General features: G+C 39.9%; 3 protein-coding genes across 4 annotated transcripts in view; all 3 read right to left on the bottom strand.

Annotated features, from left to right (window-relative positions):
* The window catches only part of LOC118421285 (von Willebrand factor A domain-containing protein 2-like), a gene marked incomplete in the record, with an annotated part of 43,471 nt that extends 41,015 nt beyond the window's left edge, over window positions 1-2,456 (bottom strand). The window contains 2 exon segments of the mRNA XM_035828513.1: window positions 1,071-1,152; window positions 1,824-2,456. Of these exon segments, the coding sequence (XP_035684406.1) occupies window positions 1,071-1,131 (61 nt within the window).
* Window positions 2,457-3,823: 1,367 nt separating this feature from the next.
* On the bottom strand, window positions 3,824-9,258 carry LOC118421431 (matrilin-3-like). 2 transcript variants are annotated; one of them, XM_035828713.1, is made up of 7 exons: window positions 9,019-9,258; window positions 8,253-8,331; window positions 6,956-7,086; window positions 6,386-6,541; window positions 5,822-5,896; window positions 5,125-5,323; window positions 3,824-4,079 (listed from the first exon to the last, which is right to left on the bottom strand). In XM_035828713.1, exons 2-7 carry the CDS (start codon window positions 8,317-8,319, stop codon window positions 4,069-4,071), a joined length of 639 nt encoding a protein of 212 aa, XP_035684606.1. In that variant the 5' UTR covers window positions 8,320-8,331; window positions 9,019-9,258; the 3' UTR covers window positions 3,824-4,068. The 2 variants fall into 2 exon arrangements, with proteins under 2 accessions (XP_035684606.1, XP_035684605.1); XM_035828712.1 differs by having other exon boundaries at window positions 8,253-8,333; window positions 9,022-9,258.
* A 1,170-nt stretch (window positions 9,259-10,428) lies between these two features.
* The window catches only part of LOC118421387 (sarcosine dehydrogenase, mitochondrial-like), a gene marked incomplete in the record, with an annotated part of 22,931 nt that continues 19,964 nt past the window's right edge, over window positions 10,429-13,395 (bottom strand). Inside the window, 2 exon segments of the mRNA XM_035828650.1 lie at window positions 10,429-12,265; window positions 12,877-13,045. Of these exon segments, the coding sequence (XP_035684543.1) occupies window positions 11,971-12,265; window positions 12,877-13,045 (464 nt within the window).

Below are 13,395 nucleotides of genomic sequence, written 5' to 3'. Positions count from 1 at the left end.
GTGCTATGTACATGGGAACTACATAAGAATATGAAATCATCACAACCGGTATTATAATAGGAGTCATTTTTTACACAATGGTTTAAAGATTGTCCAAAGAACGCAACAACAAATATGTACTATCTGTCATGTACGAGGCTTCATGTGTAGTTTAAAGGTAGACATGGACAGGAGTTTCCATACGTTTTTTCTAAAGTAGACGAGAGGAAATGAGAAATGAGAAAACTGTTGCCCGGGAATGTTTTAATACACAAAAATCCACACATCAATCTCGATATTGATCAAACCCAAAGTTCCAACATGTCGTGAGCACGGCGCAGCCATACACACCGATATGCCAACGAAGAGAATAGAATTATGCAGAATCCAAATACATATTCGTGTAATGTCACAAATGGAAGCTTTTGGGACAAATACACGGTTTCACATATATATCAAGAGCAATCTCTTTATATTTTCAACCCAACTTTGATAACGACCAAGAACCTTAAGTGGCCTACAATCTGAAAATTTCAAAGTCTTCCTAATACCTACATGTACCAATTATGAAAACAATCTATCTAGGCGTTTTGCAGTGATATTGTGGATAGACATCTTGGTCGCAAACACATGTGCACAGCAGTTACTACAATACCTCCGTTTCACGGAGGTAAAAATACAACACGTTGGAGAGACATTCTTCCTCCGAGTTTCTACCTAACTAAAGTAGCATTAAGATAGTCAGTCTGCATATTTCATCGATGAATCTATACCATTTTGGTATCTATTTCGATTTATCTCATTTAACATCATGATTTCCTGCTGTTAGCGAGGAGTTTACTGTAGGAATTAAGATAAATTTTGTATAAATCCATGTCCTTTCACGTGGTGTAACGATAGTATACAAGAAGCATGGCCTGTGATTTAGGATCAGGGTCCCGATGTCAAAGTAACTGTTACAGAAATTGAACTTATAGAATTGGCATAAATAAAGCCATGCCGGAGAAGACTGGGTGTCAGTTAGTGCACTGCTGACAAGAAAATTTTAAAATAACCAGGATTCTAGTTTGAAAATATTGTTCCGTACTTACCGACTATTCCGCGAATGGCGACGAACACAACAAACGAGGAGAGCAACACTTTCCACAGCATGTCTGTAGTTCTTTTTAAAACCTGCGTAATGATAGATAAAAACACATGCTTCAATAGAAAGCCAACCGATTGAGCATGGTTGACAAAAAGTTTGGCTCAACATCGATTTTTTTTCTATTTGCTTTTTGTACAGACGAGGACGATGTGGCACTGCACTCAAGTTTTGTAACTTATATTAACAGTGCCACATACACGGTACAGACAGAAGGAAAGTCGTGTAAAGTGCCTTTCCCAAGGGCACAACGTCGGGGGCACGGTGGGAATCGAACTCAGGACCCATAGATTCCGAGCCGAACGCTCTACCAGTTACGCCACGCCCGACGCCACATCGAATTTGTAACGTAGGTTCACACCAAGGAGGTTAATATATAGATATTTACACCTTGTTTACATCAAATACGGAGTAAGGCGGCGGTGTCCCCGTTGAAAAAAAAACTACGCTCCTTCCGTATCACATTTTATCATTTGGTTAACATTAACGTTATACATAGACGTACATAGTCGCATGGAATACTACCCTGTCGCATGAAATGATGTCGCATATGCGCATATGCAATACAGTCCTGTCCCTGGATACAACATTGTCTGGAACTACTAATAGTCAATAGTAGGAACGACTACTAATCTAAAATAAATTAGACACAGACATAAGAAATAACAGAAAAACATCTAATTTCAAGAACATTTCTTACCGTGTGATGTGTCTCAGGTAAATGAGGAAAATATCCAGTCGTTTTGGGAGTGTTGTCACAACTCAGTACCCGGTCTACTTTTTAACCAAAACGTGTACGGTCTGTGTTAGATGAGTAACACCGACGAAATTTTAACGGACTGCCTGGCACAACCCGTTAAATGACGACACTCAGGGCCATTCCCATTGGTCCACTTTTACATTTTGAACCTTTATCAGTTACCACCATCAGGCAACGTCGTATCTGAAGGCGTGGCCGGGTCGTTCTTGACCCTCGTCGCGGCAAGATGTGTACCTCCCCACGTTGCTCTATCAGTTTTTATATAAACAATGATCTAGAATGATAGCTTCTGCGACAAAGGTGTGCATGTCTGAATCGCAGCTTAACACCCACCTATATCTTCACCTCTGACCCAAGGTAATACATTTGAGGGTAACACAATGGATTTGTACGGCCAATAAATAAACAACACCAAGATTCCATCACACATCCTTATTGCTTTACTGTTTTCTCAGTCCTGTGTAAATATCCAAGATACTAAAAGCAGCTTGGTGCTGTCATTCATTTCTAAAAAGATATTACATTTTGGGAGAATGTTTGTTTTTTGAAACGCTAGTCCGCAGAAGTGGAAACACAGATCACCAAGATTGTGTGCTAAGTCTTTGTTTTCGCAAAGGTTACTGTAAATACCACATAGTGCGAACCTCATGCAATATCACGTAGGCACTTTTGCCGACATCGTCGCTCCGTATGATATGATATCATAATTTATGCTTGAGTCTACACGATTTTGTAGGCGATGTTGCACTGGAAATGAAGAGAAACGTTTATATTCTACAAGTCTTTTGATACATGTTCTGTCATAGCCTCCATTGTCTATGTAAATGGAGAATCTCAATAGATAAATAAAAATCAGGTCTCGCAAGCACTTTGATAGATACACTCTTGCGCGCTATAGTAACAACGCCACAACAACATACAGTACATGCGTCGACGAAGGTTAGACATCCAGGAAATCAAAGGTAACGTCAAATGGGTATGATTTTGGAAACGGTCAGACGTTTCACGTAGCATCCACTATCTTTCGTCAGTGACACTGATCTGTGGAAAACAGGTTTTAGCCCCCCGACGTCAACTATTAATGATTGATATGCAAAGGAGGTGAATACAATTTAAGATAGTCCAACATATATTTTTGTGTGGTATTTGTCTTGAACAGATCACGTGTGTGGAGCAATAGTGTACTCAGTGTCATATATTTTCAGACCTGGCCGAGGTTGACGAACTGAACCGCTTCGAAACGCAACTGTCTGCCATAAAATTATTGATGATATCACTTTTCCCCCGATGACGCTATTTTTCTTGCTGTATCATAAGCAAATATGTTTGAAAAATATTTTTTGAAACATGATAATGCAGCTCTGTTAGAAATATTAATATCGATACACCAACGATAACACTTTGGGGGTGTTGACTTCGCATACTTCGCAACTGAAACAATTTGAGTGTATAATAACTTGGCATCCAGCCTACCGTAGATTGGCCGAACTTTCTTCGGAACAGAAGAAGCTTTTCTCCGCCGGGGTAGTCTTAAACTCCCGGCAGTAGTTAAACGCGGTAGGAGTTTTCGCCCAAACGCCGCGGATGTCCAATGAACTCCTACCGAGCAAAACTCCTACCGAGTGCGAGAGATTACCTCGGCGGCAGGATGCGTCATCTTCACCGAAGAAAGTCCGGCCGATTCACGGTGGACTGGATGTCATGTTAAAAATGACAAATGGAATTGTAAGGGGTGAACAATGACATATTTAAATTCTGATTACACACAGTAAAATGCAATGGACAGATCATTGGACAGAGTCATATACCAAGTTTCCAAAATTTTGGGTCAGGCAGATATTGCTATGCTACGTATACAACGTGGTTGTTACATATTGACATATTCTGACAAGTAGTTATCTATATCGTATAGAATAATCACATCTCAAGACAGCTTTTCTGTGTTCTTACTTCTATTTATTTCTTCTTTCAAAGCTACATAATGATGCCTCAAAATAGGAGTTTTTCATCTTATGTCTGAGTGATGAGGGCAGTGAGGCCGAGAACTTATTTATTGATAACTCACGTGTATTTCATATGCTACTGTTTATTCTACATTTATTGTATTTCGTAGCAATCATTCCGTAACAGCTTTCGCCATCTGGGTCCCCGGTCCGCTTTTTCATGTTGGAATTAGTTGAGTTCCTCAACCAGTTTCTAGAAAGAGGAAAACATATTATTTCATTAGATTTGCTTTCAACTATTTTTATTCGGTTCGTACAATATGCAATAACTATAACGCTGCAATGCTGAAGTTCAGAGGAATGCACTATGCTAAATTCGTGTCCAAAAACGTTGCGGTCAATGGTAAAACTTCTCCACACAATAAGTGGTAGATTATGAATATATATCTGGTAGACCACGAGTACATAGAATAAGCTATGCCATATACATTGTGTAGCATTATGTTACAATCATTTTGTTTGTATGTAGGCTAAAATATCTCGATTTTATGAATAGCGTCCTTTAACTTAAGTGTGCCAAAACAGATGGACTACGAATACGACCATACGAGAATGTCTGGATATTGTTTTTACTTCATGTTTACCAAGAACTGAGAGTCATCCAAGCCAATCCGAGGCTTACGGGTTACATTGTGACTAGTGGTGCGTACCTAAAGCCCGGACGTGGAATTGGACCTAAAAATGTTTAGGTCCAAGTCCAAAAAAAACCTAAATGTCCGGAGCCAAGTACGGACTTGCAAAAAGCAATCTGTCACTAATATTTCCCTTTTTTTGTTGTTCTAAACCATCTAAAACCTTCTATAGACAGTGAAATTTGCACTGGAAAAAGACAAAAAACAGTTTGTGTTTACACTGGCTGTCTATCATTTTCATGTATTTTTCACATTGCATTTCAATTCATGCTAACATGCAATTCTATATGCACTACCCCCCCCCCCTCCCCCTCAAAGAAATGCACATAATATGCGATGATGGGTTCAGGTCCGGACTTTAACTCCGGACCTGAACCCGAACTGCTGGACCTGAATCCGGACCTGAACCTGAAATTGAGTTTAGGTACGCACCACTAATTGTAACTGTAACAACATCTCTTCTCACCAAAACATCATAATTGAGACAAGCACAATTGCTCACTAAGAAGGAGGACCAACTGACTCAATAGGAGAAGCAGGGGCTACAAAAGCTTGAGAAATTCCCTACGGATCTATGATATCATACGTTTTTTAAATGGTACGCACCACAGATATCTTCCACCAGCTTGGCGGCGAGGCCGCAGCCGTTGCCCCCAAAATGTGTGGTGTGCAGCCGACTCGGATCTCCGGCGATGGTATCCAGTGCGGCAGTGTCTAGGAACGCGTACATTCCTGTAGCTACTGCGTACAGGGTGATCCCCGCCTCCCGTGCCTCTTCGGCTTGCTCGGCATAGTCATCCACGCGCTATAAAGATGATGAAAATGAAGTTGTTGTTGATGATATCGATGATGATGTTGATGGTGGTATGACGATGATGAAGACGACGACGATGATGTTGTTGATGGTATGATGATGATGATGATGCCGACGACGACGATGATGATGTTGATGATGATCATGGTGATGATGACAAAGACGGTGATGATGTTGATGGTATCATGATAATGAAGACGACGACGATGATGTTGATGATGATCATGGTGATGATGACAAAGACGATGATGATGTTGATGGTGATGTTGATAATCATGATGATGACCACAATGGCGGTGATGTCAAGATGATGTTGATGATGATGATGGTGATGATAATGACAAAGAGTATGATGGTGTTGATAAGCATGCCGATGCCGATAATGATTATGACGACAACAGCAAAAAATAATCAAGATGAAGGCGAGGATGATAATAATGACAAATGATAAGAAGAGAAATTGAGTAAAGGCGGTTTAAAAAATCATACCTCGTTGGCGTCACCTTGTCCAACTCCATCCGTCAGGACCACAGCTACCCTGGGGACTCCACTGCGGAAACTAGTCTACATAGAGTATACGAATACAGATTGAAACATAGGATATGTACATAGATAGATTATGAAGAGGATTCGTTGATGCTACAAGATTGCTATAAGCCAACAAACTTGCCGTAGATTGTGCGTTGTTTAGTGGACAACATATCGGTATTACACACAAACCATTAACCATCGCCGACGACTGATGATGATCGCTGGACGCGTTAAAGCTTCTTTACGCATTAGTTTCACGAGAGAGGTGCGTTGGGTCGTTTCCGCTGTTTTATAAGATAAGCGTGATCTAGAGCATTGGCATAAAAGAGGGGACCGGTTTGTGTCTAGCCGAAGCTTTGAGAGCGGCGGTGGACAGAGTCAAATGGAGGAGAATAGAACAGCAAACTGTCATGGTACCCCAACGACCCACTAGAAGGTCAAGGGATAGGTGAGGTGAGAGCATTAGCCCTTTGACAAAATAAATCAATCAATCTATCTATCAATCAATCGAGTCATTCCTACCGTATCCTTCATCTTGCGAATGGCCAGTCCAATCCGGCTCAGGCCTCCGGTGTGCGCGATGTTCCCCACCGCAGCAGTCAGCTCAGGATCGCCCAGGGTGTAGTGACCCAGGGGTATATGCTCTGTCGATGTGCAGGTGAAGTGGGTAACTCCAACCTGTCAAACGTGCGTTAACAAAAGCAAAGATAAATACCGAAAATGGTTACTATCTCGCAAAGTCTGAAACAAAATTGGCCCCTGTAGTACCAAAAAATGCGCTAGGGGGCCGAAACCTGAACTACTTATTCTAAGCATCAAAGGCTATCTACCACTAGCACACGAGAGATATCAAAACTTGACGTTCCAATGCAGTGCCGTAGCAAGCTGCTAGGGGGCCAAAAATCATTCCGAGGTCTTGTAAATACCCACTCATACACACCAAATATCATAATACATCAAGGCTTACTGGAGATATCCTGTTCACACACAAACAGAAAGACACACGGTCAAGAAAACATAACCTTGGCGAAGGTAAAAATGGCTAATGTGCCACCGCAATGTGTGTAAACTGGTAACAATATCAATACTTACCCCGACATCGTACACATTATACATAGTCAGGCAGTCGATGGCGTCCCGGATGTAAATATTTGCAGCAGTCGTTCCGTGCGGGCGCACGCTTGAGGACGAGTCAGCGAGGAAAACAACGTCGAAGCTGCATTCTACATGTGCAAGGAATTATACGTTTGCAAATATTTAAGTCCTACCTACATCATATGGTGTATATAGGGTTGTACATATCTCCGTTTCTTGAGACCTTGGGCCACACAGTTGCGTAAGCACTACAGAAGAGGGTTAGGTCACAGTGGAACACTGTCCGACAAAATTTCAAAGTTAGTATTTTACAGTACCACAAACACAGGACAGACAGACGTAAAGCTAAGAGCACAACCCGCCGTACGTACAAATACGTCAGCGGCTGTCTACGTGCCCAACGTGGGCAATCTTATGGGATCCGTAAGTGGCAAGTACCGCCTCCGTACGAACTCGTAGGGAATCCGACGGATTTTGGAGCACGCAGACACGCTGTGGAACGTTACTTGCAGGCAAAACTTTGTGTACCATTGGGCTGCGGATTCGTACGTGAAGTACGTGAAAATGCGTCCAGAAGTAGTATCTATGTTGTGGTATTAACATAATGTTAGATGCCCTGTGTGGATGCGCTGTGGTAAAACGGCAAGGTATATATATACAACAAACGCCCCCCCCCCCCACACACACACTCACACAATCATTTGTCAAATTATGACGCATATCTTGAAAATAAAACTATTCCATAAGAATCGTTATTTCTTTATGTCTATTTTCATGATCTTTAATGCCTTTTCCCACCAATGACAAAATTCGGCCTCTAAAATGAAGGGTTCTATCAGCTGCCATTCCCGAAAGAATCATTAAACAAAAAGTATTAGACAATAAGAGAAAACACCGAACATAGCTTTCGTACCATCAATATTTCTATTACAACTCAAGCCTAGAAATTCGATTTTTCCACAAATGTGCGTGGCCCATAAATATTGATGACGTCATCATGGCGTCATGAAATTCTCATAACTTGCACATACTTACGTGAAATATGTACTTTTAGAAGACCAAAAAAGTCCTCAACCAAGGTTATCTAGTACAGTAGAAGCCATTTACTAGTAATTGTTTTTGCACAACGGATCAACGCACACTTCTGTTAACTGCACGGAATCCCCAAATCCCAAACAGATGTGGTCCAGCTGGATAACATCGCATTATTGCACCAGCCGGATAATTGCACTAAATTCACTGGCAAATAGGCAGTGCAATGAAGCATCTTCTACTGTATCTCAAAAGTACTTACGAGCATTAGCCTTGCAAATGGCGGCAAGCAGCAGACAGGCGACGGCAAGCATCTCTTTGGACCACATTTTGTTCCGTCACTGTCGAGAGTTGATACAAAGTTATTGATCTTCGTTGTAGTAGGTCGCCTGATATTCTTAGTACTAGATCCCAATTTAACTCAGAGACAGATACGTACATTTCCATTATTTACGTCTGATACAAATAATATGCTCAGAATAAAAAGATCACTAAATGTTACAACACTATTGAAATTATAGAAACATTCTATAGAAGCTAACATTTAGCTTCGTATAACACTGCGTATTTGAATGCCTGCGTTTCGCAATACCTATGGGATAGAACACCCCATCTAGAAGTGTTTCATTTTTGCATAGGACACTGGCGCACGCACATACAAACGCAAACCAATATACTTCTTTAGAAACAGATCGTACTCAAAATGTTGACTACTGGGCTTTCTCTTACATATCAACGCATTTTACCCGCGACATATACATTTGCCGCATATACATAATAAGATACAAACATTGTAGTCATACTGGCCCACGATTCGAAAAAAAAAATAACATTGAAGTTGCTTGCATTTTCAAGAATTCCTTACCTTAACCCCCCACCCCTCCAGTACATTACTGTAACATACCCGTGAATGCGATTACATCTTGTTACAGGGTGCATTTCTACTGGCTTTTGTGGCTAAGACTTTTTGACAGGGATATATATTGTTCCCTTGGATTATAGAATCACAGAAACAATTAACCATGTACCTTTTTTTTTTGTCCGCAGGTATACCAGGTAGATGATAATGTGATCTAGTCGACACCCGTCGCGACAACTAGTAGACTTTAAAGCACGTTGGTTTCTTGCGATGTGTAAAATAGAAGGTTAACAAATGAATTCAAGTCACTGATTATGCCCAAGTTGCCAACGTGTCAGTTACACAAGGTTACATAGGAAGGAGCTGGAGACCATCCCATTGGTTCACATGCCTCGATAATTATTCAAATGAGACTACGTCATGTTGCTGTGTAGTTGAACAACAACAAATGATTTCATCAGATTATATATCCTTGTTATCATGTTTTCATAACACTTTATAATGCATATCTGTCAGTTATCCAAACAGTATTTGGTTTAAGGACATTAGATTATTGGCTTTTTTCGTGTTTATTGATTTTAATCTACATCAGATATGGCATGATCATACTGACCAAATGTGTTAACCTTTAACTTAAGAATAGAATGCTTCTGTCAATACAAACTGTTTTGACAGAACAGAACAATTATTTCTGATGGATGTAAACAGTGATGTACATGTACCAAGCATGTATAATATATAGGTCAAAATTATATCCAGAGTTGGCCTGAAAAAATCATAACAGTCTAAATGTGACATTAATTCAACAACTAACGAACAAAATGAAAATGAGAGTAATTAGGCTAAAGAGGACCCCCTTTTATTATCTGTAGTGACATACAGGGAGCAGAATTACTGTAATTCATGATTCTAGAGACTTTAGCGGTCACTATTCCACTGCTAAAACTTCTTCAGCGCAATCGTTCTATCATTTTGCTGAGGCCAGTAACAACTTTGTTCCCTATGCTAAGATTAAATACCGTGAACCAAGCCCTTTCTCTCAGCAATTATCGACTACAATTTTAGGACAAAGCAAGTAAATTTTATGGCTGACATCCTCTGCAGACTGCAAAAATGAGATAGCAGAAAAAAAGAACACGATGAGTAAAATACGCCAAGTTGTTAAATTTTCAAAGTAGACCCAATAAACGTTGTAACAAGAGTTGAGGTGACAAAATATGGGACCACAGCTACAGGCCACAGCTACTCCTAACAAGTCACTTATTCTTGTATTCAAGAAATGCACTAGTGCAGTAAACATGACACTAGTGTGGTAGACTGGCATCACTTATCAATTGGGCAACTACACTCATTTCTTCCACTCTGACTTCTACAACAATTATTAGCTTACAACATAACATATTTACCCATTTGGGTCTATCTGACCATCCATGAAGAAGAAAAAAACTTTTCTTTTTCTGAAATCAGGCGAAAATTAATGAGCATGTGGATGTCATCCATAAAATTTACTTGCTTAGCTTTAAATGGATTTACAGTAACATCCAACAATATTCCACCAAAGATAAATGCCTCACACAAATTCCCAACAAATCACTATTCTTTAATTGTTTAAGACACAGTGGATTGACAAATGAAATGATGTAACAGAAAGGCTGAAGTAAAATAGTAACAAACAAAAACGATTACCCTGTTCAATGTATGTTTATTATTCAGAACCTTTCAATTGACAAATATGCTAACGTAAATGATAAACATTCAGGTGAAAATATTGACCATTTGAATGTCTATGTTCTAATGCTACCTTCATTTCAATATAACTATCCATGTAAATCCCCATTGAAATATCTCATGGGGTACAAATTGTGCGCATGATAAGTCCATAATTTACAGAATGGTATGCCACAGATTTACATTGACTGAAGACAGATAGAAGTCAAACTAATTAAAATGAAAGTGCCATATTGCACACTAGGAAAGCATGCATTTACCACTGCTAATGATTTTCATTGGCACAACTGTACATCACAAATAGTACTGTTGAAGAGTGCAAAGTTTAAGTGTTACAAGTTGTTTAATGTGATGTAACAAGTTGCTACTGTGCTGCATGCCTGCAAAGCTGGTGTGTTACACTAAAGGGCAGTTATAACAGTTATACACAATTTTATACAGATTTTGATATGGTTGTTCTGTATTTTCCCTCTCTGTTGTACCATATTGTATTATGATGTATTGATGTGTAGGGAAAATAGCTATTACGTATGTATCAGAAATGTATTGCTGTGGTCCAAATAAAGTCAAAGAAGTATCTACCATAGAAACTGTTGACCCTATATGGCAGTGCTAGCTTTCAGTAACAATTAAAGTGACAATATAATTGTACAAGAAAAATGGCACTTTTTTCTGGGAAACAACTTTTTGAAACAACTCTTTTTGCTTCCATTTAAATATTTTGGAGACTGGTGTTTTTCAATTGATGGAAACAGACATTGGACTACCATCTTAATATAAGATGAACAGATCAAATTGAATATATCATTTCATAATCTATACAGCATTGGCTAGTATCCATATTACTATCAACCTTCCATGCATTCTCAATGTCACAAATCTGATTTAATCTCTCTATTATTGACGAAAGGTCACAAGTCATAAACCATTTACGACATGAAACAATTCCCAAATGCTCATATCTTCTCACCAACTACTGATGAAATTCCTAGTCTAAATGTCGTTACAATTAATCCATTCATAAATTCATTAAATCTGAAAGATTAACCAGACTGGTACTTTGATTTTGTGGTTCCTGTGGTAGCATTTGGGTACATAGACCTATCCTGACTGTCCATCATAATTAGCAGTTCCACCAATGATAAAATGGCAATAAGCAGTTAGACCAATGAGAGACTGACCCCTTGTCAATCAAATATTTGCATTTCTATGTTTGTATTTTACATTTTCCACATTTTACTGGAGATGGGCAGGACTATGAGATCAGCCCATAACAACTTCAGTTTTTCCATACTTGCATAGCTAATTATCACGCAAAGAACTTTTTGTTGTCAGGATGGTTACTCCAATGATGTAGATATTGCTTTATGTCCTACATGTATTGTTTCCCTATCTACAAGCTTGCTGCTTTCACATTGCCATTGTCAGCATAGATGCCCTTAACCCTATTGTTCTGTGGGTCAAAGGGTGTTTTCAGATGTATGGTTGCCGGGTACACCACGCCCATCCTTTCGATGGAGTAGTCTCCGGCCTTCAGGAAGTCCGCAGTGACCTTCCCTCCCTCGGGATCCCTGACGTAGCCGTAACCGATACTCTTACCCAGCGTGAAGGCGTAGTCTGCGCGGCGCAGGTATCCCACGACTACGCCGTTCCTCCAGATGGCCTCCAGACCCAGCAAGGGAACATGCCTGAGGAGTGAGACAACACCATTTTAGTTTACTGTGAATGCATTTAAGTTCACAGGGATTTAATTTCGCGGTAGCAGGACTTTTTGGGGTGGTTTTAAGTTTGCGGTAGACCATGCACTGTTGTCTCTTACTGACATGGAAAAATATTTGCGTTGGTTTTAAGTTTGCAGTGAAGCGGTCGCGGGGGAAAACTGCAGACATTAAAGTTTAAACCAAAGCGAAAGTTTTTGCATTTACAGCACAAACTTAAAGGCCTGCCCAACTAGCCTGTGCTACAGGGCTAGCACTGCTGACAGAGACAAAGACAATACAAATGGAACATGACATGGACAGAATAAAAGTCAATAACAATATTCTAACGCCCTTCATACTAGGATTCGCGTATCCAGATATATTTGGATCAAGGCAGACCAGGATATATCCATTTGCGTTCACACCAATGTTAGTTGAATCTGGAATCTGATTAATCCTGTTCAAAATCATATTCGGATATATCCAGATAAAACTAGATGCCACTTGTTTAAGTCAGGCAGGTCAGAGGGTAGCATTAAGTAGAGCAGGGTAGTTTAATAGAACAGAAGTGTAATAGATAACAATGCCATGTCACTTACTCATCAATAGTGAAGCAGACCAGTTTTTTCTGCAGTCCCTGAGGTTTGAGTTTCTCCAGGGCCTCCCTCCCCAGAAAGGGTGTACTGGACTTCAGCTTACAGGTGAACGCTAGGCCAGCTTCAAACGGGGTGTCATCAGGGCGGATGTCGGCGTGCCAGTGACGGTATCCTGAAGAAAACAAAGTAAACATGTCACAACTAAGGTAAATAATGATTCAGATTTTCTTCAATAATTCATTAAAATGAAACTTTATATGCCATATTTCAACTACTGTAGAGTAATATGTTGTGTGGGCATGAAACCCACAGCCATACATCTGTCTATTTGAGCATTTACCATACTAAAATAAAAAATAATTATGTATGAAAGGGATAGGTGTGTTTGCCTTTGTGTGTGTGGTGTTCAGCACCAAGGACAAGTCTATCTACAGGTCTATAATAGACGGTGTTCAGTACTAAGGACAGGAATGTTCACTGTGTGTGAATGGTGTTCAATACCAGGAACAAGTATGTTTGCAT

This window comes from Branchiostoma floridae, chromosome 8 (genome assembly GCF_000003815.2).
Source record: "Branchiostoma floridae strain S238N-H82 chromosome 8, Bfl_VNyyK, whole genome shotgun sequence".
Classification (NCBI taxonomy): domain Eukaryota; kingdom Metazoa; phylum Chordata; class Leptocardii; order Amphioxiformes; family Branchiostomatidae; genus Branchiostoma; species Branchiostoma floridae.
Note: the sequence above shows the minus strand (reverse complement) of the source record. Positions and strands in the feature narration are given on the sequence as shown.